At 41.2% G+C, this 27,094-nt stretch overlaps 1 protein-coding gene across 3 annotated transcripts; it reads right to left on the reverse strand.

The window, feature by feature from the left end:
- Positions 1–3,040: 3,040 nt before the first annotated feature.
- Positions 3,041–26,721, reverse strand: HABP4 (hyaluronan binding protein 4). 3 transcript variants are annotated; one of them, XM_038401231.2, is made up of 8 exons: positions 26,169–26,721; positions 16,012–16,162; positions 14,907–15,068; positions 14,644–14,715; positions 13,067–13,150; positions 7,398–7,566; positions 4,945–5,127; positions 3,041–3,588 (listed from the first exon to the last, which is right to left on the reverse strand). In XM_038401231.2, the coding sequence occupies exons 1-8, from the start codon at positions 26,470–26,472 to the stop codon at positions 3,532–3,534; spliced, it is 1,182 nt and encodes a 393-aa protein (XP_038257159.1). In that variant the 5' UTR covers positions 26,473–26,721; the 3' UTR covers positions 3,041–3,531. The 3 variants fall into 3 exon arrangements, with proteins under 3 accessions (XP_038257159.1, XP_038257160.1, XP_043371130.1); XM_038401232.2 differs by lacking the exon at positions 14,644–14,715 and having other exon boundaries at positions 26,169–26,715; XM_043515195.1 differs by lacking the exons at positions 3,041–3,588; positions 4,945–5,127 and adding an exon at positions 7,083–7,186 and having other exon boundaries at positions 7,372–7,566; positions 26,169–26,695.
- Positions 26,722–27,094: the final 373 nt, after the last annotated feature.

Consider the following 27,094-nt stretch of genomic DNA (forward strand, 5'->3'; position numbering starts at 1 on the left):
CTCATCATCTCCCCAGCAGCAGAATTATGCATGGTAGGGTTTAGGTACATATACTGTCAGCTGTAAATTTATATTTGAGAAGGCAAGGTCAAAGAATGGAGCATCTGTGTAGTCATGAAATGCGCCAAAGAATTAAATGATGGCTAAGTCAAGAGGGTTGGATCTTGTAGTTTCTGGACCCTTTGCCACTCTTCATAAACAGGAGAAAAATATATGTAATAATTTTGAAAGACTAAGTCAATGCTGGCAGCAGGAAGGACTCTAGAAACAAATAACTGTTCTCCAGTAGCAGAACTGTGGAAGTGGGAGTTAAATGAATTAATCATTAATTTTTCAGGGCTATGATTCCATTGCACCTTTAGAAAAATAATTTTAGACCTAATGCAATTGTTCAAAGATAGTGAAAAAAATAATTCCAAATTACATTAATAGCCCTTTGGGTTTTGGTTACATTAACTTGCATGTGCTAAGCAGATTCCAGCATAATTAGAAGTTTGATGATAGACCTCAAAGAAAAACTCAACTGCTATAATGAAAGTGAGGTTAATATAGTATGTTGAATCTGCCATGCACCCATACTGAACCTATTCCCACCATAGGGGCAGAGCTGCTGTCAGAAGAGATGAAAATTCAAGGTCTTAGCTGGGAGTCCTCATTAGCATGCCCACTGTAATTTCTATAACACTGTTTTTATTCTTTGGCTCATGATCAGGTTCCTATTAGATATATATTCCGCCTGCTTAAAATCTTCCTTCTAGGTGCTTACAATGTGTCATTTTCTGGCCCAAACCTCTCCATAAAATTACTGTAGGATGTTAAACAGCTTTCACTGTTGCCATTGGAACACACCAGTGAAGCAGAAAGTGATCCCAGATCTTTCAGGGGGCTTTCTCCACAAACTGGATTTTCAGACCCTGCTGCAAGTCCTCCAGCAGAGAACACCTCAGTCTAGGAAGAAATCTGTTTGGAGGGTAGAGAGTGACAGCCAGCGTTTCACACCTGTTGCATGTGATGAGGAAAGTCTCCTTCCTAGGCATGTGGAGCAGCAAGCGTTCCCCTTCTGCTGGAGGAGGAGTGGGAGCAGGCTCAGAAGTCAGTGCTGATCAGCTCTACTGTACTTGCAGTAGTCTCAACTCTTCACCCAAACTTGTGTGTTCAAGTGGTTTACAACCTGGGTATGAAAGTCTGATCTCAGGCAAAGTTCAGCTGATGTTTCAGAGCTTAGAAGAAAAGATTTTCAACTTTTGAACTCAACATAAATGGGCCTGAGTATCATGACTTTGCTTTGCCAATGGAAAGTGTTGCTGAAACAAGAACACTGGAGAAAAGCAGATAGAAACAGAAGTCACAAGCCACACTCCTCTCTTCCACCATTGCAGAGGTGAGCTCTTTTTGGTCCCAGGCTGCTGCCCTGCATCTTCCTCCCCGCCAGCAAAATAAAATTAAAGGTTAGTTTACCCTCCACTTTTCCCCCTTTAAAAAAAAAAAAAAGCCAAGAGACACACAGGAGTTTGGTTCACCCTACTCTTACAGTGTCAGATTTGGCCAAGTTTCAGTTTTCATATGACTGCATCTTAAAAGCAGAACTCTCATCCAGCCCAGATTTTAATGATCAGCTGCTCAGTTCTAATCAATTAGATGATTTTTAGAAGGAGAGAGGTACTTTATGCCCACCTTGCAAGAGGTAGTAGTCCTTCCTCCCCTACTGTCCAGAACATACATGGGCAACTTGATTTGGAGTAGTCAAACAGGACTGAGGAAGCAATAGAACACTCTTCCGTTATCAGTTATCCATTTGGCTGTTAACTGTCTACATTTCTTTTTACCACATGCTGACAATAATGGCTGTGTAACTAAACAGAGTTTCCTGTATAATTTAAGCCTCTTGAAAGTTTCAACAAGCTATTTCATTTGCTAGGTTGAGAGGCATGACAGGAGCTCTTAAGAAAAAAAATTGTTGTTACATAAACACCACAATTCTTGTTCCATCTTCGCTGACTTACATTTTGCTCCAATACTACCTTACATTTAAATAGCTTACTCTGCCACAAGTACACACTAATTATGCTTTTGAGAATTCTCACCCTGCTACCTGCTCTCTTCAAATGCTGATAGATTTTACTTCATGCCTTGCCTTGTTCTGTTGCAGTTAGATGTGCAAGGAATGGGGAGCACGAAGGAAGAAAATTGCATGAGCGTGCAGTAAGAGCAGCTAGGAAAGGAACCCAGCCTCTGCAGGAATTCAAAGGCTTTTTCTCTGTGCCTCAGAAGCAGCAACCAGAGGTGGCTGGTGGTAGCTGCTCCTGTTGGCCACTAATGAGCCCCTCTTCTAATTTCCTTCCCTTGCCTTGCAATCAGTGTCCAAACACCAACTCTGCTTCAATGCAGCTTTAACAATTTATGTTCCTCTTGCAGCTCATATTTAAGCCTTTGCAATAGTTGTGTAGAAAAAAAAGGAAGGGATCACTTAGTGCCCAACTTGGGCAGCCACACTCAGATCTCTTATCCTTGGCATTAAAGCAAAGCCCAATCTCCCCCTCTACCCACACTCAATCAGCTTCCACATGAGTCAGTAAACTTATACTTAAAGTCTTAGAATTTACTTTAATGGGAGCAACTTCCAAAAGCTGAAGTTGCTTCTTAAAGCAGAGTTTTCTACAGCAAGGGATTGAACCAAAACATTTCAATTCACATTCAGCTCTTCCACATACAAGAAGTTGTGGTTAGGACCTGGCTATTCTATGGTACACAAGTAGGATTTCCATTTCTCACTCTACTAAAAAAGGACATTCAATTTTTTTAAAAGTGTAAATGTGCCGCAGAGAAGTTTTAAATTTAAATCTCTCCTACATTGTTGACATTGCTGTTTTTAGTACAAAAACAAACTTTTGGGACAAGCAAGTTTTAGCTTGTAGCTAATGTTGTAGCTGTAAGAGAAATGCAAATTAATATTCAGACTGCAGTAAAGCAGAAGCAGTCACACTTTGCTACTCCAATACCAAGGAACAATGAAGTGAGTGATAAGCACCTCACACCCAAACCAATTAGCAGTTTTCTTTATTTGTCAACTTATGAAAATTGCGGTATAACTGCTTAAAATATGCAAAGGTACATTTCACTCAATGGAGTAGGGAAAGCAGCTTTCAAGTGTCTACAAGGGTTTGCTACAGATTTCCAATAGCAGACCATGTTGTACAGCTCACATTTCACTGTGCTTTCATGGAAAATTCTAAATAATCTCTATATACACATTTTAAACACTGTACTCTTGAACTTTATTGAAATCCCTTGAGTATAATACCATAAGCCTTCACACAGTTATCCCAATAGGAGGTGCTGGAATCTGTTGCAAGATCCCAGTTCACTGATATCTCCAGAGCCCCCTTCCCTCAATACCACAGAAGTGCAATCATTTCACACAAGAAAAAAAAAATCTGTTTTTCCTTCAGACTCAGATGATCCCTTTCCACAGCAACATACAACTGGTCTCTTCACAGCTACTTTGAGATGCTGTCATTCAGGACAGTTCTTTCAGGCTAAAGCAGGAAAATCTTCAGGGTCATCAGGATTTGGAGCAACAATTTGTGTCTGCAAAAGGAAGAAGTAAGTTTAGAAAAATACAAATATCAGGGACACATCTGGAGCCTCCAATCTAACTCAGAACTAGTTCCATTTTATTTATTTGCTAAATTACATTAAGAGGCACTTAATGCTTATTTCTAAACTGTTTTGTATCCATCACTATTTCTACACAGGTAATGGACTTGTACCTGTCACTGTGGTATGGGGATAGTGACTGAAGGAGAAGTGACATCAGGTCCTAGCTACTGGAAATCTATAGACAGACACAGGAAGCAGTTCACCATTCAAAGTGAATGAAGTTATTTTAAACAATGACAAACTGAAGAGTTAATTTTTAGTTGTGTGCAAAAAGCTACAGTGATGCACACTTGATTTACTAGAGGTTTTCAGAATGTAGCTCTACCGAACAAAAGCACCAGAGGGATTAATTCCATGCCCCTTTTAAAGTTCCAAACTTTAGATGTGGCTAAATATTTTATCCTTGCTGAACTGAAAGAACTATGGGGATTTTACTTAAAAATAATAATAAAAAATAAAAATAAACCACCACCACCCACAACAATCCTCCATATTTGTTCACCTTCAAGCAATATAGGGTTGCTACCAGCCCAGGTATCCCCAGGACTGTCCCTTTTTTGAGATAACTCCCCCAGGAAATCTGTATGGGTGCTCAGCACACACTGCCAGCTGCCCAGTTTTATGGACTCGGGATCCTCCCACATGTTCTGGTTTTCATACCTAAACAGTAGCAACCCTTGGCAGATAGAACTGCTTCTTTCACAGTTGGTATGAGAATGGTTTTGAGTATGTTAAATCAGGGGATTCAGTAGAAAGTGGCAGGTACTATGATTAGTAGTTAAATTACTTTTGTTTTGAAACAATTTACCGTATCTGACCTGTCATTTATTTAATAGAGGGTTGTACCTCCTGTGTCTTAACCTGCAGGGTCAACATGCAACATTTATTAACTTCACTCTTGGTAGTCAGAGGAAGTATTAGAATCTTATTACACAGTAATTTTGCTTGAAGGCTACAACCTTTAGTAATTTTAAGTACAGAGTTATTTCCCTGATTTTATCAGAATTCTTTTCAGAAACTAAGTTATTTCTCCTATACTACTCCTTCTAGCTGTCATAAGAGTGACCTGAACTTTGACCCTTGAACATGAACTCTTCACAAATAAAAAAAGCTATTTGCAATCTGAATTGAAATTTCACCACATATAGCAACATACTATGGACTGAAAGCCTGGTAAAGTATTGTAAGCAAAACACTAAAGTCCTCAGCAAAAAAAAAAAAAAAAAAAAAAAAATCTCAAATTCTCATGTCATTTAGAAATGTATAGCCACAAAATCAAATTACCACCACTTCTGGTCTAGGCCCAGTATCTTCAACTCTTTTGACACGTCCACGACCTCCTCGTGTTCCTCTGGCTCCACGACCAGGACGAGGAAGATTCCCAAAGTTAATGTCCAGCTGAGAAGTTATATCATTAGCTGCTTTTCGGAAGATGTGGGAGTCATCCTCAAAATCCTCCTTTAACATCTAAAAGTGAATTTATCTGCAATTAGAATGCTGCTCAGAGCTTCAAAAAAAAAAATTACTATATTACAAACCAAATAGCACACCAGTAAAGTCAGACTTCCTGGATAGCCAGGAGCCCCTAAGTTTTGTGTGGCAGTAGGGGTAAGAAGGGAGACTATGACAGCTCCTCCAATCTCAGGCTAGCTCTACACTGGCTTGGGAGCAATTAAGCATAAGCACATAGGAAACTGCTATGCCAGCTCTATACCACCAGAGAACTCCCACACTCAGAAAATTCTCTGTGGCAAAATCTCTACAGTTCCAGAGGGACCACACAATCTGGCCCAAGTCATTTACTCTGAGATACCCTCTAGGGAAGGGCTGGAAAGGAATAACAATCGAACACTAAAATTTACTTATCAATTGCTACCACTGATCCATTCCATTATTGTCCTTGCTACAGTTATAGTTCTAGTATTACTGTAAAGGGCAACAATTTTTAACATTAAATATAGCTAGCATACTAAAATATTTTCCAAAATAGCCTTTACTATTTCCCCATATTTATTCCCCCCCCCCCCCCCACCGTTCCTCAGACATTCTTGTCAACTGCTGGAAATGGCCCACCTTGATTATCACTACAGAAGGTTTTTCCCCCCCCCCGCTCTCTTGCTGGTAATAGCTCACCTTAAGTGATCACTCATTACAGTGTGTATGGTAACACCCATTGTTTCATGTTCTCTGTGTATATAAATCTCCCCACTGTATTTTCCACTGAACGCATCCGATGAAGTGAGCTGTAGCTTACGAAAGCTTATGCTCAAATAAATGTGTTAGTCTCTAAGGTGCCACAAGTCCTCCTTTTCTTTTTGAGAATACACCGGTAGTGCATGGTAGTGCTACAAAGGTACAGCAAATCATATTCCCCACATACCCATTCTGATGTCTAATAGATTGCCCATGTTAAGCAATACTTGTACCAGACAAGTCACTACTCCTCTAGGGTCTCTTTTCTTGCCATACTAGGGCCCCTTTACGCTGCTGGCCATAAAGTCTACTGAGGAGGAAAATAAAATATAAGGCACATTCTTCAGATCCTGTGAAAGACATGTCCTAAACTCAGCAGGCTTGTAATTGGGGGGAAGTCTAAAGCCACACTAAAGGAACACAAATGTAGGATTGTAAACACTCTACTAAGTACAATCTGCCCAATAAATTATCACAGTCCAACAGTGACCAACGTATGCTGAATCAATTTTTTAATTCAGATTCTCAGTGTGTAAGGGTCTCAGTCAAGGATCAAGTCCCCACCATCATGCCAGATACTGAACACATACAGCGGCTTCCCTTCCCTGAAAAGCTTACAGTCTAAATAGGCAAGAATCTACGGTAGAAATCTGGTTCCACTGACATCAATGGGGCCGAAGATTTCATCCTATGCCTTTAGTTATAACACAGCGTAGTGGCTCTGAGCAGAACAAGAGAAAATCTCTCTTTTTATGTAAAATAAAACAAGCTCTCTTTAAGATCATTTTAAGAAGCAGAACCACAGTCCCCATAAAAATCATTCAGATGTTCTCAAGTGGTTCAGCGATAATTGTGATGCGATAGTGACCAGATTCAGGACAACTTGGTATGCTGATGACGCTGGGAAACTGAATTTCCAGTATACACAGATAAAAATTCATTAGTAAAGCGATAAGTAGGCTAAATACTGGATGTATCAAAATGTGATTCAACGTTAAAATATAAAACATTTAGTAAATGGAGTTCACTAGTGCCTACAATTCAGTTAACAGTATTGTACATGAGGTGGCACAGGCAAGGAGACAGACTTCAATCTCCTAAAACTAAGCAGAACTGAAACTTAACTTGGTCTAAATACAACTTGATAGGTCAAGCGTTCCATGCTCATAATACAAAAGGGATGCCTGGAGACTGGACAAAATGAATCCGATGGGTTTTTTTGCACACTATTACAGCAGCTTGAAATATGAATACTTATTTCCAGTTTGTTCAGAATCTGTTTTAATACAGGAGACACTGTCCTAACCCTGGGTGTCCGGGTAGAAAGCAGAATTTCATAGAATCATAGAATCATAGAATATCAGGGTTGGAAGGGACCTCAGGAGATCATCTAGTCCAACCCCCTGCTCAAAGCAGGACCAATCCCCAATTTTTGCCCCAAATCCCTAAATGGCCCCCTCAAGGATTGAACTCACAACTCTGGGTTTAGCAAGCTAATGCTCAAACCACTGAGCTAATTTAGAGAATTCTAAAGCAATGCTTACATCATCTCTATACTTTGACTTGTGAATCACCACTGCTTTGGAAGGAACAGTGGATTCTGGCTTCCGGATGTTGAATTCAGGCTTTGGTCGACTCTGTTGCTGCAGATTTTTCCATTCATCTAACGTCATTTCTTGAGCTACTTCTTCCACTGGCTCCCCTTCAGAAACTCTAAAGGTTTATAGTTGTAAAATAAAAACCATTAGCTTTGACATCCAGGAAGAACAAAACAAAGCTGAAGAAAGACTACTTGGCTAAGTACAGTATTTTGAATGCTTCAGATTCTCTGCCATCTCTGAATTGTATTTGAAGAGCTTCAATACTAAAGAAAATAAACCTGAAGCATAGACCCGGTTTGGCCAACGTATCTGGCAGAGGGGCATTGCTGGCACATGATGGCATATATCACATTAGTAGACATGCAGGTGAACACGCCTCTGATGGTGTGGCTGATGTGGTTGGGTCCTCTGATGGTGTCGCTAGAGTAGATATGGGGATAGAGTAGGCAACGAGGTTTGCTACAGGGATTGGTTCCTGGGTTAGTGTTTCTGTGGCGTGGTGTGGAGTTGCTGGTGAGTATTCTCTTCAGGTTGGGGGGCTGTCTGTAAGCGAGGACTGGCCTGCCTCCCAAGGTCTGGGAGAGGGAGGGATCTACAACCTATCCTGGAAAACGATCACTAGCAATACCACAGAAACCAATCCCTGCAGCAAACCTCGTTGCCTACTCTGTCCCCATATCTACTCCAGCGACACCATCAGGGGCTCATTCACCTGCACATCTACTAGTTATATATGCCATCATGTGCCAGCAATTCCCCTCTGCCAGGTACATTGGTCAAACCGGACAGTCCCTACGTAAAAGAATAAATGGACACAAATTGGACATCAGGAATGGTAACATACGAAAGCCAGTAGGAGAACACTTCTATCTTCCTGGACATTCTAGAAGAGATTTAAAAGTAGCTATACTTGAACAAAAAAAACTTCAGAAACAGCCTTCAAAGAGAAACAGCAGAACTAATATTCATTTGCAAATTTAAAACCATTAATCTGGGCTTGAATAGGGACTGGGAGTGACTGGCTCATTATAAAAGCAGCTTTGCCTCTCCTGGAATTGACACCTCCTCATCATCTATTATTGGGAGTGGACTACATCCACCCTGATCGAATTGGCCCTGTCAACACTGGTTCTCCACTTGTGAGGTAACTCCCTTCTCTTCATGTGTCAGTATATTTATGCCTGCATCTGTAATTTTCACTCCATGCAGCTGAAGAAGTGGAGTTTTTACCCATGAAAGCTTATGCTCAAATAAATCTTAGTCTTTAAGGTGCTACCAGACTCCCTGTTGCTTTTGTGGATACAGACTAACACGGCTACCCCCATATACATTATGCACACTGAAGATCTACTTGAAATGGTGTTCATACTGTTACTTCATCCTCCTGCTCTCCACTCCTACCCATTTATTTTATCCGGCTGTTGAATGTTTTCATTAACTGAAGTTAAGCTCCTGAGTGCAGCGATTGACCATTTACAACATGTTTGCACAATACCTTGCAGAGTCCCGGAGTGGGGCCTCACGGCAGGACTGTAATAAAATAAGTTTGTAATTCGATTAGTTTGGTATCCCTGTATACATTTAAGAGACTTTTAGTAATGCTGCACATTGTTTTTCAATTTTGCTTCAGTTTCTCTTTTTTTTTTTTGGATATAGCCCTTTACTAAGCATTAGTTTAAAGTGTCTTTTCCTCTTGGTTGCAGAGAGATTGCTTTGTTTGAATGAACAGTAGTATACAGAAGGGATTGCAGCTGGAATCACAAACATATCTGCCTTCATAGCACATTACCAGTTATAAAAGTAGCCAGGGACAAACCTTAAGAGATGGTAAACACTAAAAACATGGGTTAGTTTGGTGACAGCAAAAGTTTTATTTCCTTTACCTTCAACTGAAAAGAGATTCAACCTACATTGTGTAACTAGCTGATGGGGGGGGGAGAAATCAGAAAACCACAGCAACAATATATTTTAGTGCCAAAATTAAGATAATTAGCCAAAGGGTTAAAAAGAAGGTTAATCAAGCTAATAGGCGGTTCCTGAAGGCCAACAACTCTGATAAGTGAGACATTCAACACTATCAGTTTAGCAAACAAAACAGAAATATATTGAATGAAATGCTAATGAGGATTTGGCTAAACCTATAGATTAGCTTTATAGAGCTATTAAAATGGTAGCCAGATAAACGGATCAGCAAATTAGATGATGGGAATTGAAGGTTTCCTGAAGAAAGAATGATCAGAAGGAAATGTAGAACCACTAGTGGTAAACAACTATGAATTTATTAAGTGCCAGAGAACTGAAAAAGGACCGATTTAATACCAAGAGTAAGTAGCAGATCAAGGAAATAAATCTAATCTCAATAAGAGATAAAATAAGAAAATAGAGAAATATATCTGTAATTACTACTACCTACTACTCAAAAAATGCTTTAACAAGTTCCTAAACCAAGTGTGCAGACAAGTCCCATAGAAGTCTTCCAGGTAATTGTAAAAATGGGACTGTAAAGACAATTGGGACCAGTACTATTTTTATAGTTTAATACATTAATGACATCCTGGAACATGTTCATACTACAGCATGCATATAGCTTAATAGTGTGCACACTATGTTAGGAGAGGCTGCAAACAAGAAGCTAGAAAAGAATATAGACAATTCAAAAATATGGGCAAATAGAACTCAGATATGGTCACACTTCGATAAATAGAAGATAAACTATGCTGCCTGGCACTAGTATAAAAATGAAAGCTGAACAGTAACATGGACAAGGAACTAGTGATGATGGCAGAAAAGTTATATACTGGCTTGCAGTGCAATACTGTTAAAAACCTCCCAGGTTATTAAATGGAAGACCAGGAAAGTAACAATAACTCTTCAAGCATCACAAATGCTATCCCCAATTTCTGGGGTCTTTTTCCTAAAAGGATCAAAGGGAAGGAATGACTAAATAGTTAGAGCTTTCAGATGACACTTGAAACAGAGTGCCTGACTGCAAGTGGTCATTAAAAGAAAGCTGGAATCACTGAACTCAAGTCGTCAAAATTACCTATTTAAGTCTGGGAGGGTTAAAGCGATTTTGGGGCCCCTGTTGAGTTGAGCTGAGTTGCCTGTCCAGGAGGCCTCTGTTGCTACTGCACTACCTCCAAGAAGAAGGGGGGCATTAGGCTCACAGGAGTCCCAAAACAACTCAAGTCATTTTAAACAGACTAAAACTAGGTTTCAGAGTAGCAGCTGTGTTAGTCTGTATCCGCAAAAAGAAAAGGAGGACTTGTGGCACCTTAGAGACTAACAAATTTATTTGAGCATAAGTTTTCATGAGCTACAGCTCACTTCATCGGACTCAGACATTCTTGTCAACTGCTGGAAATGGCCCACCTTGATCATCACTGCAAAAGGTTCCCCACCCCCGCTGGTAATAGCTCACCTTACCTGATCACTCTCGTTACAGTGTGTATGGTGGTACCCATTGTTTCATGCTCTCTGTGTATTAACCTCCCCACTGTATTTTCCACTAAATGCATCCGATGAAGTGAGCTGTGGCTCACGAAAGCTTATGCTCAAATAAATTTGTTAATCTCTAAGGTGCCACAAGTCCTTTTCTTTATTCTATTCAACTAACTCCTGCTTCCGAACAGCAAAGGTCATAAATAAAAACACTGTCCCAGTCTGACTTTGTGCAAGAGTGTAGGTGTTAGATATTCTGAATAAATTCAATCCCTAATTATATATTCTGCCTCTATTAGATACGGCACTTAGTTGCTCTTCTAAAGCGTGGGCTCATTGTGCTGTTATCTTCCCACCAGAGGTAGCCACAGTGAGGCCCATATATTTAATACGTATTTAGTTTGCACACAGTTTTGAGAATTCTCAGGATGAGAGTCATTTACACTGATGTAAGGTAGCGTGCCTTTCACAGAACCTTTGCATATACTGCTATCTTCCAGATTGCTGTGGACTTCTCCTACATCTAAACTCTCATCGAGGAGCAAAGTTTCTAGCCTTCCTGTCGGCAAGGAAAGCCTTAGCAGGGTAAGTAAATACAGATTATTGATTCTGCAGAGAATAGTCTGAAATAGCAACAGAGTTATAAGATCACGCATGTAATAGTTTCAAAATTAAAAGCCAACCGGGTTTGCCCACTTCAGTTGGGTGTACTTTTCATGTCTCTACGTTCAATAGAAAACTGAGATTAGAACACATGTACTTACAAAGAAAGAGCTAGGACAGCTGGATTTGATTTTGATTTCAACTACCATGAAGAGGAAAATCATGCGAGACTCTGAAATATGACCCAGGACACTCAAGTAAAAAGGCTTAACCGCTATTTATAATATTTAGCTCTGTTAAAGTGGTACAGTGCATACATAAGAATTAAGTTCTATGCAGACTACCTTCACTGCCCACATGATTTAAGTCTGCTGAAAACTAAGTTTCTGGAAACTCAACATTTTTAACTCAAGTTTGTCCAAGAGACCCTCCTCGCCACCAGTTACTTTAAACCCAAATATGTTAATTGCAGAATTGAAAAATTAGATCAACTTAGAATCTTCTAAAATATCTCCAACTTGAACATGAATGTACATAAAATCATAGTGAAGTGGCTGGCAATAACTAGATGCCTTCAGATTTTGTCTAATGGCTTACCCAAACACAGTCAGTTAGATTCTTCCCAACTTCAAACGTAAAGGAATGTTGGCTGAAATGTTACTCCTTACTTTGATGTCACCACCCCTTCACAAGTTATTTGTGTTGGTAGTGTTCAAGTTGGAGATAGCTAAAAACAGTTGAGTCGATCTAATTTTAACTTGATAATTAAGATCTTTTGAAGCAAAATTAATTTTCACATTTGGACACTGATCAGAACCAATGACTGAATATCAGGATGCAAACATCCATCTCAATTTACCTTAGTTTTAAGAAAAAATGCAACACTCTTTCCAAGCAGTCATTTTTTTAAAATTGGGTTTGGAGGAGGAAGACCGTTCTTGGTCCCATATGAATCTCAAGGGAGAAGTTTCTGTTATATAGGAGACACCTTTGATTGACTAATTCATAAGGGTATTTTCTGTTACTGTATTTCAAATCATATCATCACTATGTGGTTCCACAAGTACCTTGATGAGGGGTTGCTTTACAAGTAAGATGTCTGTTGTAATATATCTAAAAATAAGCTAGGAACTAGAACACCATTATATCAGTTATATTCCTAGTAGGGTTTAAGAATAACTTAGAGAGCACTCTCTCTCTTACTAAAATACAAGTTTATATGTTACAGAAATTTATCATCTAAGTTACTGAGATGGAGGGGTTTTTTTTGTTTGTTTGTTTTTTTAAACAGGTCAATAGTGCCACTACTTAGAATTAGTATGTACATCTTGTAGCATCTGAAGGCCTCAACTGGGATTGGAGCCCCATTTTGCTAGGAAATAACTTTTCTGTAGGTATATATTTCCATTTTAAAACATTTATATGGTGCCAAATGTCTGCTAAGTGCTTTACAAACACATTGAAAGGCATGGTCTTGGAATGTCTCCCTACACTAAAATCAAGAACATTGGCACTGGCCAGTTATTTTGTTTGCATTTTAGAATTAAGATATTCAGGACGGACTGTACTTGGTCAGGGGTTCTCCTTCAGGTGCCCCTTGGTGATCCTCTGTTTCTGCAGTATCTTCCACAGGAGCAGTCTGTTCCATCTCACTGCAAAATAGAAAAGCCACCACATATCTAGGGCATACTGAAAACTTACAGATCAATAGTCCCCATTCTTTGTAAATGTGCATATTTCACGACCAACTGAAGATAGTACCCTTTCTGGAATTGTCTAGATCAGAACTCTTCTGGGATCATAAGAATTCCCAATCTACTGATCACCCAAAAACCACAACAAAACCATTAAATGAGACTAGTTTAGTGTGCTAGTAATACAAGATTATACAGTGGGAAGCACTGGAAATCCTTGGCTGGAGGAAGTGGTATTCACAAATATGTGAAAGCCAAAAGTGTGCATGTTCTCGATAAGAGAAAATCAGACCTAATGCCCTTACATGAATTTTCTAGAATCATATACATCTGCCTCAACATCTTGCGGCCCTGATTTCCACAAGTTAGTTGCGTGCTGTGTAATATGTAGCATGCCCTAATAAGCTTTAAATTTCATTTTTAAGTTTCAATAGGTGTTCCCTTGTTTTATGAGGAAAAGGTAATCTAGATATACCCAACTGACCTTCTCTACACTGTTTCATATACCTAGTTTCATTTTTAATTCATTTTTATTGACTTTCAAGAGCACTTGGAATGCCCAGATGACCTACATGCTTTTGAGAGACGCACAAGGTAAGTGAGGTAATATCTTTTATTGGACCAATTTCTATTGATGGAAGGTACAAACTTTTGAAAGTTTTACCCTAAGTAAGCCTTTAAGATTACCCAACTGATTTATTGTAAATTACAACTCTATCTCCCATTTTTAACCCTTGAAAAACTTATTTTAAGTTCAAATTATAAAAACATGTATTTGTGAGCTACTAAGGTGTTTATATATGAAGACATAGCATGTTATTTAGATAATGTAATGAGTAAGAATATAATTTAATAGCCATTAAAGAGACTGCTATAAATTAGAAGTTTTGCCTCTCTTCTCCCCACGGTAAGCCAGTTCAGGAGGACTCAGATAAGCAACTTAGTCCTGCTATGTCCCCTTGGAGGAAAGCTGTCTTATGCAGTTACCAGAAGAATATTTAGTTGAAACAGAAGCACACCTCCAGCTGTGTCAAGGGGCAGAAAAGGCAGCCTCTGGTCCTGTTTCCAGTTCAAGGCGATTTCAAACAGAACCACATAAAGAGTACAGAACAATTTTTAAGACCTAGATACTTGTTAACATTGTAGAATTCTCTTTAAAATTTACACAGGCCAGTCACAGTACCAAGCCCACCATTTACTAAAATAGGAAAGCCAAGTATATTTCACTCTAGTCAAAAGATGACTTGGCCTTAGGCAAATAGATACTTTGAAGCCTGCCATAAACGAAGAATCTCCTTTAGGCTAGGATCTACTCAGTAAGCATGAGCAAAGGGGCCATAGCAGTTAAAGACAGGATGAATGGATAAAGCTTGAAATAAAGGCAACTGTGACCAAGCCTATTACTTTACAGAAATTGTTATAAACTAGAATGGGCACAAATTTGCATATACCTCAGATCATCTTTAACTGTTCCCCAGTTCCGAGCTCCACTTCCACCCCTTTTGTCTTCTGTTCTGATTCCTCTAGAGACAGAAACAGTATTCTTCAAATTAAGAAATTCCTCCCTCATTGATGTACCAAACCAAAAGCAGTATTAAATTGTTGAATATATTCCTTTCCCACTCCAACCCTTAAAAAAAGATATTGAAATGTCTGAGGTGTGTGTTTGTTACCAATATATTAGATGAGAGCAGTATATACACAAAGCACTTACGTTTTATCACTCCCACTCTGTCTTTCAAATTCCCGTTTCCCTCTTTGGTCATAGCCATTAATACTTCTGTTCATCCCACTACCTCTTCCTCGGCTTCGCATTCCACCTCTTCCTCCCCCACGACCTCTCATTGGTCTTTCCCGGTCAAATCTGTCAACTGGCCTGAAAGACAAGAAAGATTTCTAGTCAGACTACTTCTACATAAAAGTTAATAGGGGAAAAATCTGGTGTCACAGGGATGCTTTAGTGTAGTTGTGATAATAAATCAATTATTATACTCACTATTTCTAGAAGTTTTTAGATCACATCTTACACTACACTGATCTTATTCCCAGACTGGTGCTCTTTGTCAGGATTAAAAACAGACAGAAGCTAAATGTGAGCAGAGTTTAAGGTCCGTATTCTTTTATCCTTATGTCAGTAATAGTGACTGTATTAATTGTTTGCTTTTTTCTAATTATTAGGCACTACTATTGCCCTCATATGTTAGATTTGCATGTAGCAGGGTGTATACCAGGACTATAAGAAACTCAAGAGGAGTTCTAGTACAAACCACCACACACAAAACACAGCCATTGCTGAAAACAAGCATTGACAAGTTGTACATCTGTTATTTTTAGCTACGTGCTAGTTGTATACATTTGGGCAGAGGTATTTCATGGAGATACAATAAGTGAGTGTTGCCCCAGAATTTAAGGGTTAAGGGAATTTGGTTCAGAGTCTATGGGGCCTAGATGTACAATTACTTAAAATCTGGTTGGTGATGTTAATACCCACATGCTGAAGTCATGAAACATTAAGTGCTATATGGCAGACACTGAAACCAGACTTCTAAACCAATTGCTTAGCTACCAAAAAAGCTTGTATTATTCCGTTAGAAATGTAACTGACATGAAGACACCAGACCCGTACAACATTCTGACTACTGTATAAATACAGGATAATTTACTGGAGGACTGATAGATTCTTTGTCATATCAGTCTTTATACAACCAAAACTGGGCTACCACACTACTAGGTGCTAACTAAATAGTACTCCCTAAAAGCCTCTCAGGACACCAAATCCTTCATTGAGGGCCACCTTGCATCTTCTTAGAAATACATACTTTTCTACTGTGAACTCCACTTGTCTCTCCTTTTCATAGGGACGGTATTCCCTAAAAGATGGTCTCCATTCAGCTTTGTCTTGTTTTACCTCCGTTCCCCTGTTATCATTCCATCCTTGTTGTTCTCCCCTTTTAGGAGCTCGCTTCTGACCTGCACACAAAAATATTGTGAAGAGTCTAAACGTAAGCAGCATTAATAGATTTAGTTGCAATTATCGGACTACGGGCTCAAAAAAGATGACTATGCCACCATATACAGTCCTCTAGTTTTGCACTCCTACCAGTTTACTATAGGCCAAGCTGGCAGTTGTTGGCCAAGCTGCGGTTAAGGTTGCCAAACACTTCCTACCATAAAAGATCATATTTTCTGTTGCTTATAAATCCAAACTTTAGCCATTCAGGTTGAAATTACCATGCCAGACATCTGCCCCAGGCTGAAAATTCTTGAGTGTTTTGGCTAACATAGTGCAGCCATTTCAGAAAACAAGATTAGGGAAAATACCTCATTTTGCTTATGTTAAAAAAAATATTACAGGAACTATATCTCCTTCTGTGGCCACCCAGACAGCAAAATGGCAGAACAACCCGACTGGAACACAGAGGGATGAGGAATGGGAAGAGGGGGAGCGAGGCTGCTGCAGGAGCCAGAGGATGGGGAACAGGAGTCAGGGAGCTGGATGTAAATAGGAACAGAGGGGGACAAAAACAGGCAGATTTATACCCCTTAGAACATATTCTACCACAACCTGCAACTGAACCCAGGAGTCCTCAGCGTCTACCTTCCTCTACAATTTGTAAACAGATGTGAAACCCACTGACAAAGTGTCATCTCTTTCTAGCGGTGGTCCATAGAGAGTGACAATTACTACTGCTGTATGCAGTGTTGTTGTTGACATGTCGGTCCCAGGATATTAGAGAGACAAGATGGGTGAGGTATCTTTTATTGGACCAACAGCTACTGGTGTGAAAGACAAGCTTTCGAGCTTACACAGAGCTGAAGTAGAAACTATGTGAAAGCTTCTCTCTCATGCCAACAGCAGTTGGTCCAATAAAAGATATTACCTCACCTACCTTGACTAATTATACTGCTATCAGTTACTCTGTTAGTTTAAATGGAAGAAAGTCTGTGCAATGGACCTAACCTGCTGATGAAACATGTGGGTGTGATTATGATGCCATATGATTTTTAAAAAAAGATTTTCTTTTCTAAATTAGGAAATTACATGACAGTATGTAAAGGTTGCAAAGCCAAGCACTCAGGAAATGGTAGAACTGAGGTTGCCCAAGCAATCATAACTTGCTCTCCTTTTATGTATGCACCACGATACAGTCTTTAAATTACATGATCCCATACTGTTTTTCTCATAGGACCCCTACCTTACTCAGTGCACAGAATGCATGGCGCTCTCGAAATGAGTAAAGCGCTTGTATATAGGATCATTGCCTTAATTGTGGCAGAAGTTGAAAGGTGTGTAGTGAATGAGGCAGGCGATCACAGAAAGCGAAAGGATGGCCTTGTAGTTAATGCCACCTTTGAGAAATGAATTCTATCCCTGCCTCTGCCATTGAATTCCAATGGGTTAATAGGCAAGTCACTTCAACCAAACTTTTTACAGTTAGCCACTAGTGGTGTCTTTTTTTGAGTGCCCAAAACATGACCGAAGGCCCAGATACACAGATGTGTTGAGCACACAAATGCAACTGAAGACAATGGAAGATGAGTTCTGGTCATATGAAGAGCTATAAAAACCTTAAGTAATCTTAAAACAAATCAGAGCATAGGTGTCTCAAGTTGAGCCTCCAAAATTAGTGGTCACTTGGCAATTTTGGCCTCTTGTGTTTCAGTTCCCTCATCTATAAAATGAGAGTAATACCACTACTGAATCTAACCTGGATGTTGTGAGGATGAATTCATTAATCTTTATGATGCACTCAGATATCATGAGATCTGTGACACATGGCCAGAAAGGGTTAAGCGGCTCACAGGCTAGGTTGACCCAGGTTCAACCTTTAGAGACATGTTAGAAGAGTATGTAAATGGTAATTAGGGTCATTCCATGTTAAATATGCTAGAACTTTGAAATTCAAAACCTGTATTATTTGAGAATTAGAGGTGATACTAATGCATGTGTTTACTTATATCTTGTTAGATGTTAGCCATGTAAACAGACAGTTCCTGTCTATTAATATAGCTATTGACTCAGAGATCAAAAGGGAATATTAATATTTAGATGAATCTTGGGTGAAAATGTCAGTCTATGTGTCAGTCTGAAGTTTGTGGTAAACTGTATATGAACTGCTTAATGCATAATTACCTTATGTTAACCATGTTATTCATTACCAGTGATGTTTAGGAAATAGAAGGTTACTGCAAAAGCCTATCATTCAAGAGGCTGCTAGAAAACTATGTAAAAGACTCTTGGGACCTGATCCTTTGATCTCAGATCTTGATACTTTATACAGGGGAAGCTTGAGTCCATAAGACTGAGATCTTCAGTCCCACCTGGATAGCCGTGGATATGAACATTGAACTATCACCTATGGACTAATTCTGAAAACTCTTTGCAACTACTAAGCTCACCATATCTACTATGAAACAGATATCAGAACTGTACTCATGTCTGTATGTATATTGATCTTTTAAGCAATACTCACTCACTCTTCTTTTTAAATAAATTTTAGTTTAGTTAATAAGAATTGGCTGTAAGCATGTATTTGGGTAAGATCTGGAGTATTCGTTAACTTGGAAGGTAATGTGTCCAATCCTTTGGGATTGGTAGAACTTTCATATTTGACTGGGCTGCCTGGGAGGCAGCCAAAAGGCTGGACTGCTTTTAAGGGAACAGTGTTTTGACTTCTGGTAATCAGTAAGGTATTATAGAAGCTGTTTTGTGCTAGATTTATCAAGCCAAGTATTGGAACATCCACCAGCTTTGGGAATTGTCTGTCCCATTCTTTGCAGTTTGCCCTAATTGAGTAACCTCAGTGTGGCCACCCCCTGGGACCCTGGTCACAAGGGCACTATAGAAACACACAGAGAAAATAATGGGTTCAGTGTAGGGTTTTCCATGACAAGTGTTAAACAACAACTGGGGATGAATCAATGAATGAGGCAGGGAACCTGTGGAAAAGGTCATATATGATCAAGTAATTCAGGACTTTCACAACACACGCACAGGAGGGGCCTGAATTAAAGTTCCACAGGCAACATCTTCATCAGTTGTGGCTTATTTAAGATATTCACATATCCCTCACTAACTTCCACTCTCTCACTTTTGGGCAGCTAATGTATGCCACAAATTTATGGGATTCCGGGAGTTTACTCAACCTTCCATAAAGGAAATATAATGCAGGTCACTACACTGAAAAATTACTATCCCAACTTAAACTGAAAACTCCAAACAGGTTAGCCTTAGAGCAAACGTTTTATGTAGTATCATTCCTACAGAATTGGAAACTAAAGCAATTTAAAAACAGTATATAAATCATTCTGCCCATTACTGAAGTGCAGCCAACAGATTATATATAACATTATATAAAACAGTAAGTGAAGAACACTATTGATTTGAAACCAAAAAGGAAAATGTAGATATGCAGAATATATTTAGTAATGTTTAAATGTGACCAGAAGCTGAGGTTAACATCCCTAATCTAGTCTAAATTGGTTGCTAATAATAAGACAAGTGATCAGAGCCACAATATTACATCCCTCCAACAGAGCAATTCCATCATCAAACTTAACACAGGGCCCTATATACATGATTATGACCATATAAATTGTCCTGCCCATATATCTCAATTTGCCACAAACATGAAAACGGATTCTGAAACAGTTAAAAACTTAGCACAACTAAGAAAAAGTCACTAGCTTTGTGTTATGAAGGTTAGCTGTCAAAATGTTAACTGATATTGTGATATTTGCATGAGTATGTAGTAGCTGTGAACGGGGTCAGCTGACCCATTCATCCCACTGGACTGTTGACATTGAAGCCTAATGTCAACACTTAGCTTTTTTCACTGACGACTATTTTTGAAGAAAATGTCAAGCTAACATACTACATGCAACAGCAGTGAAGTAACAGATACTGAGAATGAGTAGTGGGGCAGCTAGTTACTGTAAAAAAAGGAATTAAAAACCACTGACTAAAGCCTTAAATGCCTTGTGGTTATCAAAACACAAAACCAACATCCACACTTAATAGGTGTCCCAACCCCTTCCCATCCAAATATTCCCTACACAGTTGCCAAAACATCCAGCTATCATACCTCTCCCTCCTTACCCCCCAAGTCTTGAGTGCTGTTTATTTTCAATATAAAAATCTGTGGCACACAAAATTGAAAGTTTTGTGAGAGCTCAAAATACAATGAATTTAAACATCAAAACAAGGTTACTGTCCTGATTGACTAGAATTGGGAATGGGAGATGGTGCTCTATAATTCAAAGGTCACAGACACAAGATATGGCACCATACAGGATATTAATTCATTAATGACTCAGGAAGAAGTACGGTTGTAACCAACAGAATTTGCTTTTCATTTTTCCCTTAAAAAGGATAGAAAATTGCATAAAAGAGAACTATTTTTGATATCTATTTCATACAATATAAACACACTGAACTAAATGGAGATAGACTTCCACCTTGTGATCTTGTGCTTTCAATATGCCAGCATTTTGTAACAGAATCACCTACAGCAGGTTCCCCCTATACAGCCTCATGCCCATATATCTGGAATAATTATACTGAAGTTAGTCATTAAAAGAAGAGACACTGTGGTTTTCACAGCTATCATGATATAGGATTCTTCAAAACATTCAATATCTTACTACCCACTAAAATGATGGATGATAATACAATTAATCTTTTAGCAATCAGGGATGATGTCTAAACTACACCATCTTCAAAGTGTACATGCTAAAGATGGGAAACAAATCATCTAAAATGTTCATGATAGGCTTAGAGACAAACCGAACAAAGCTTTTTATTACTGCAAGATCAGCAACTTTTATTTGCCTGGACTGGTAGAAAATGCAAGCTCTGCATTTCACTGGGCCCTTTCAACAAAGAGCTGGCAAATGCAATTTGATGACTGTTTTAAGAATGGGTGAGTTGAACTAACATCAAGAGACAATTACAAAAGCTATAATACCTACATTCCATACCTCTCCCCTCGCTCTACCACCACACACAAAAGCAGCTCAAAAACCAAAGAACAAGGCATTTGCAAACAACAGTAAACATCCACCACTATTTTGAAAGAGTAAGGAACCACCAGAACCTTGGTAGTCTGAAGAACAGAGATCTATTTTAAAAAAAAAAAAGTAAGGTCAATTAACTATTGACAATGGTACTGTTATTATTATGGTCTCATCTAATTAACAACAAAGCCTAGGGAGAGCATTTTCTGGATTCAGAAAGAAAGATTTAATATTGAGCTGTGCAAGGCCAACACCTAACAGACAACTGGACTTATGACTTCCATTTGCTTGACAAACTGCTCACTTTCTGATGAGCTCCATGATTAAGTGGGAACTCGCTTAGGAATAAAAGTTGAGAACCAGGCAAGACAAAGAAAAAAAGGCAGATGATTAATAGTAATATGCAAATACAACAAAAGCTCCATTCAAACCACAAAAAAAATTATATTGAATAATATTACATAGAACTTTTGAGCAGAGCCTGATAGCGGGACAATTTTACTAGTTGAAGATCTGAAGTCACAGGATGTCTAGATGAGTGAAATTCAAATCTTTCTGAAAAATGCTGAATGTTATATTCAGGTTTTACATGTTGCAAGGAACAGCTCTTAACTAGCAATTTTTTTGTAGTCAAAGTAATCCATATAATGAAATAACTATAGCTACTATAATGAAAATTGCACAATAGTACTTTAATTCTAATACCAGAATCAGTCTTGGCTATTCAAGTACTTAAGCTTTTAATTTGCAAACAGTCTAGTAACAAGTCCCTTGAAGTCTATTACAAGACAATTCAAGAAAGCACCTCACTTATTTTTAAAATAAAGCTGTACCCTTCAACACATGTGGGGATCATTAGAGAATGCTACAGTTTTGCCAAATTCAGCCTGCAAGGAGTTTAACAAGCTCGTGTATTTTTTTCTACCAGACTGGTGATGCTCTGGATCCTGTACTGGGTCCAGCAGGATGCTTTCAGTCAAACTGCATCCAGGAAAGGCTCCTAAGAATTCTAATTGCTTTTTAGGGACAATTTTAGATTTTTTGTAGTTTATCATGAACCCTAATGTTAGGAACACCGCGATGTTGATATAGATCAGTCATCGAAAACTCTTCAGAGTAATGTCCTTAATCAGTCAATTGTTCAATTAAGATACCATATGCCCTTCCTGCCTATGCAGATATGCTTGATGGTAGTTGTGGCCTTTCATGAAAGCATATGAAGCCAACACCCTCCCAGAAGACAAGTCACAAAACTGGAAGCAATGTTCCTCAAGTGCAAATCAGATTATGGCTGTATATATGCACGTAGAAATACTTCCTGAGCACTGAAATTAAGTCCAGAACGCATTGTCAGCTGCCTTGCTCTTACACAGAAGAGGCATGGCCACTCTCAGAGAGTGACCATCTTCAACTTCTCTTTGACAACATACTGATTTAGTTCCCTGAAATCTAGGGTGGGCCAGAGATCTTTTGTCATTTTGATTAGCAGGAAATATCTGGAACAACTAATCACACACTCCCTGCTGCCTTTTTCCTTTTGTCTGGTGGCAGGCTGCCAAAAAAAGATTGGCTTTTTGGATGTTGAAGCAGCAGAGAGCATTCAGGGGCAAAGTAAGGAGAAAAGATACCTTGACAGGCTTCTGAAAACCTGATGACATCCCACTAATTGATCAGGAGCCATGCATCTAAGGTGACTGGAGTACAGCAGGAGGTAAAAAGCTCCTCATCCGCCTCAAACAGGATGGTCCTGGCACTGAGTCCTCTCAAATCATGGAGGTTACAAGACTCTCTTCCCCTGCCCTCCAAAAATAAAGGAAAGTAGGAAGCGTATGATCATCCTCCATGGAGATCCTCAATAGTGGATATATTTGGAATCACTGCTGGGGCCTCAGACACTGGTGCACCTCCTGTGGCATGTAATAGTCTAGTCTCCTGTGGGCTGTAGTATCTTGGTCTAATTTCAGTTGTTGGTTCTAGTGTGCAGCTGCTGATGGTCTGTGGAAGTCAGACTAGATTATCTGCTGGTCCCTTCTGGTCTATGGCTCTGGCTCATCTGAGCTCAAATAGCAGCCCTCTGCACCTCAACCCTCAGTCTCACCCAAATATCTGTAAAGAGTTTAAGTAATAAAGCCTTGGAGCACTAATAATGCCTTGCAAAGCACACTCTGCACCATAACCTCTGGTGCAAGAGGCTGATGTCCAACATGGAGCTTCCTGTATCACAAGCACCAAATCCCAGAGTGCAATGTTAGCCTGCAGGGTGCGAGAAAAATTGTACTAGGGCCCTATCAAATTCACAGCTGTGAAAAAACACATCACAAACTGGGAAATCAAATCTACCCTGTGAAGTCTAGCCAGTGGAGAGCCAGGGGCACCCCATCAAGGGCTCCTACAGTTCACTGGGTTCCAGCTGATAGTCTGCAGGCTGGGGAGGCATGGGACTTCCTTTTCCCCTGCATAGTCATGCTCAGTGGGGAGATCACACCCAACTCCAGGTACCTCCCCTGGCTGCAAGAAGCTCCACGGCTGTGCTGCCTTCAGACCTGGACTCTGATGGCAGCAGCCGCGGAGCTTCCTGCAGCCAAGAGAGGCACCCAAAGTTGGGTATGATCTCTTTCCCAGCCCCAAGATCAGCCATGCAGGGGAAGAAGAAGCCCTGTCCCTCCCCAGCCTGGCCCAAACTATCAACTAGGAGCCCACAGCTAGGGCTTTCCCAGCAGCTTGGGGAAGATCAGACCCACCTCTGAGAGCCTCCTTCAGCTGCAGAAAGCTCAGTGGAAAGAGGAAGTCCCATCTCTCTCCAGCTCGGCCAGGATTAGTAGCTGGACCCATGGATGGTAGGCACCCCCAGCTGCATGGGGGAAGATCAGACCCACCTCCACGAGCCTCTTCCAGCTGCAGGGTGCTCCATGGCTGCTGAATTCAGACTGCAGCTCTGAAGGCAGTGCAGAAGCGATGGTGCCATTCTCACTGTAATCTCTCTGAGATTCTACTGATGCTTCATCGGCGCTCAGGTGGACATTGGCCCCCAGAGCATTTTGGTCAATTTCAAGGCAGACAGTGCAACAAACATGGTCACACGTCTTCAACGCTGTTCTACCACAGACAGGGTTTGAAGTTGCAGAATGGCTTTCCTTCCTCATTAGATGTCATACTTGAAAAGAAAACAACTGAAAAGAGGGATTTGTTGTTTATCCTTGACTCGAATTATGCTACAGCACCAATGCAGGCATGAAACAAACAGATCTGATTTCACAAAGCAGGTGCTGCTGTGCTCTTGAAAAGTCTGAGTCAGCTCTCTAGCACCTCGGGTGTTGATGCACCAAAACAACAATCTTGGGAGCTTCAAAGAACTGTGGGGAGACTGCAAAATACTAAACACTGGCCAAAACAGATGCTGAAACACTGAAGACAAGCACCACACAGAACTACCCCATGGTGTTCAGTTTACTAACCCCTCAGTCAACTACTACTACAGTACTCCAAAACATAAAGAATCCATTGCAATATCTAGAACCAGACAAATAATATTTACATTTGCACAGCTCACTTTGTACTGGAAACAAACCACAGCCGTGGAAAGCCTATATCTAAAGTTGTTCCATACATAAGGTGCTCAGGTACTACAGTACTGAAAGCAGTATAAAAACCTATATATAAAAGAATAGTGATCTTTCAGATGCACACTGTTCTGGCAGGAATTCTGCAACACTGGACTTAAAAACAGAAGTGACATCCTGGCTCCATTAAGCAGTTCACATTCAACTGATGTTATACGTCTGCAGTCTGATTATAGGATCCACAAATACTTGTGGTCAACTTTGTTGTTTAGTAACACTAACCCTAGTCTTCTAAATCACTTTAGAGACATCAGTAGTTTCTCTTTATTAAATTAGATCCTTAAATCACTGAGGTGTGTTTCATCATCATCCAGGCTCACCTCCCAAATGCTAAAAAGTAAAGACAACCAACATAAATGCTCAATCTCAATGTCACTACTCTCCTAAATTATTTTGGCTCATACACTTGAAACAAACAGTGTTACTTCTACTTATTTTAGTTTCAGTGCTATTAGAGTAGTTTCACTGCATTTCTACTAGAGGCACTCTAGCCTTCAACAAAGAAGTGGACTTGCTTATAAAATATAAAGGGTTTAAGTCATACCACCACAGTTTACCTGCTACCTACACAATTTTCGTGTCCAGAACATGAAAATAAAAGCATTAAAAGTATAAACTCAGTTGTACACAAATTTTAGCCCTAGCTGGTTCACCTACCGCTGAACAACGGTATAACCTCATTTCCAACCTCATTGTTTTAATGCTGAAACAAGATAATCACTTGATCGTGTATCTGGACTTAAATGTAACCTCTTTAAAGTCGGAACCAGCTGATAGGCAAGTTCTTTAGATCTCAATCATCAAGAGATGATTGGAGGAGAAAAGCCTGGGGGAAGATAAGAGGGAGGGAGGGAGAAGCCAGTGCTGTGGTTCGGGTCAGGCAGGGCTGGAAGTCAGGCAGTGCGTTGTAGGCAGCTCGCCAGACTCACTAGGTGACATGGGCCCAGTCACTTAGCCTGGGCACGGAACGGGAGGACGCGGACTCCTGCCTACCTGCAGTCGCTGAACCCGGCAACGCGTTGAACCATTCTCAGGTCAACGGCCAAGTGCTTCCCACCCTCTCCTGGCCAGGGCAGCACCCCAGGCTCACAGCTACTCTGAGAGAGACTCCCCGCGTTCAGCTGGACGCTGCTAGCACAGGGCCAGGCGGTAGCCGCTGCCAGCCCCAGCCCTAGCCCTGAGCAGCAGGAACCCGCCCGCCCACGCACGCACCTCGCGCGTCCTGGCCCGCCGCCCAGCCGGCCCCAGTTCTCTCCGCCCCCCCGCCCCCCGTGAAGAGCTCAACCGCCGGCCGCGGTGTGCGCGGGCCGGGCCGGGCCGGGCCGCTCCGCTCCCCGTACCCGGCTGCGGCGGGGCTCCAGGCGCCGCGGGGCTCTCGGGCTGCAGGACCTTGCGCTCTTTCTGGGACTCCCTCTTGCCGGCGGCGGGGCCGGGTCTCTGGCCGGGGCCGGGTTTCCTGCCGCCAGCGGCGGCGGCGGCCTCATCGCGCTTCCTGCGCTGCTGCTGGCGGCGCTCGGCCTCGCGGAGGACGTCGAAGGGGTCGGACTCATCGTCCAGCAGCTGATGGAAGCGGTTGGCGACGGCGCAGCCGAAGCTCTCCTGCATGGCGGCGGCCACCGGGCTGCCCAGCGCCCCCTTCATCATCGCCGCGGCCGCCCCGCCACCTCCGGGCGGCGGCAGCTGCGGGCGCTCCCAGCGCGCAGGGCGAACCCAACCCGCGCGGCAGGGGGAACAGGGGACGAGCGCAGAGCCGGGCCCGGCTCAGCAGGGCCCAGACAACCACGCCATCGCCGCTCGGCCCTTCCCTCCACCCCGAGAGAGCGCCGAGGCCCAACCAAAGCACTAGCACGCCCGGCGGCCCGCGCTCACAACCAATCAACGCCTTCAGCCGCGCCCCCTCCGAGCTCAGACAACCAATACCAGCCACGGCAAGCTCTAGCAACCAATCAACACATTGGGTCCCACCTGCTGCGTGCCGTGGAAGCCAATCAAATCCGTAGGATGCCCCCCTCCCCGTCAATCACACGCCACCGACCAATGAAAGTCTAGCGACTATGTCGTCGCGGCAGGTAGTTTTGCCTCAGCGGCTCCATTTAACCATTTCCCCCCCGCCCTAGTGGTAAATCGTCTTATTAATTATTTATGACGTTTTTAATTATTCATGAGCAGAGGTGGCCCGGACGGGGCTGGGTCTGGACAGGCAGCGGGTGGTCTGAGCACAGAGCACGGAGCGTGGGTGGGGGGTGCAGGGCATGGAGTGGCTTTC

This window comes from Dermochelys coriacea, chromosome 5 (genome assembly GCF_009764565.3).
Source record: "Dermochelys coriacea isolate rDerCor1 chromosome 5, rDerCor1.pri.v4, whole genome shotgun sequence".
In the NCBI taxonomy this organism is placed as follows: Eukaryota; Metazoa; Chordata; order Testudines; family Dermochelyidae; genus Dermochelys; species Dermochelys coriacea.

Excerpts from the sequence above, each read along its gene's own strand:
- HABP4 (XM_038401231.2), bottom strand. The coding sequence starts at position 26,472 with ATGATGAAGGGGGCGCTGGGCAGCCCGGTGGCCGCCGCCATGCAGGAG. Across the intron at positions 16,163-26,168 it reads TGGAGCCCCGCCGCAGCCGG|GTCAGAAGCGAGCTCCTAAA; the intron begins GTACGGGGAGCG and ends TTTTGTGTGCAG. Across the intron at positions 7,567-13,066 it reads GAAGGAGAACCCCTGACCAA|AGTTTCTGAAGGGGAGCCAG; the intron begins GTACAGTCCGTC and ends ATAAACCTTTAG.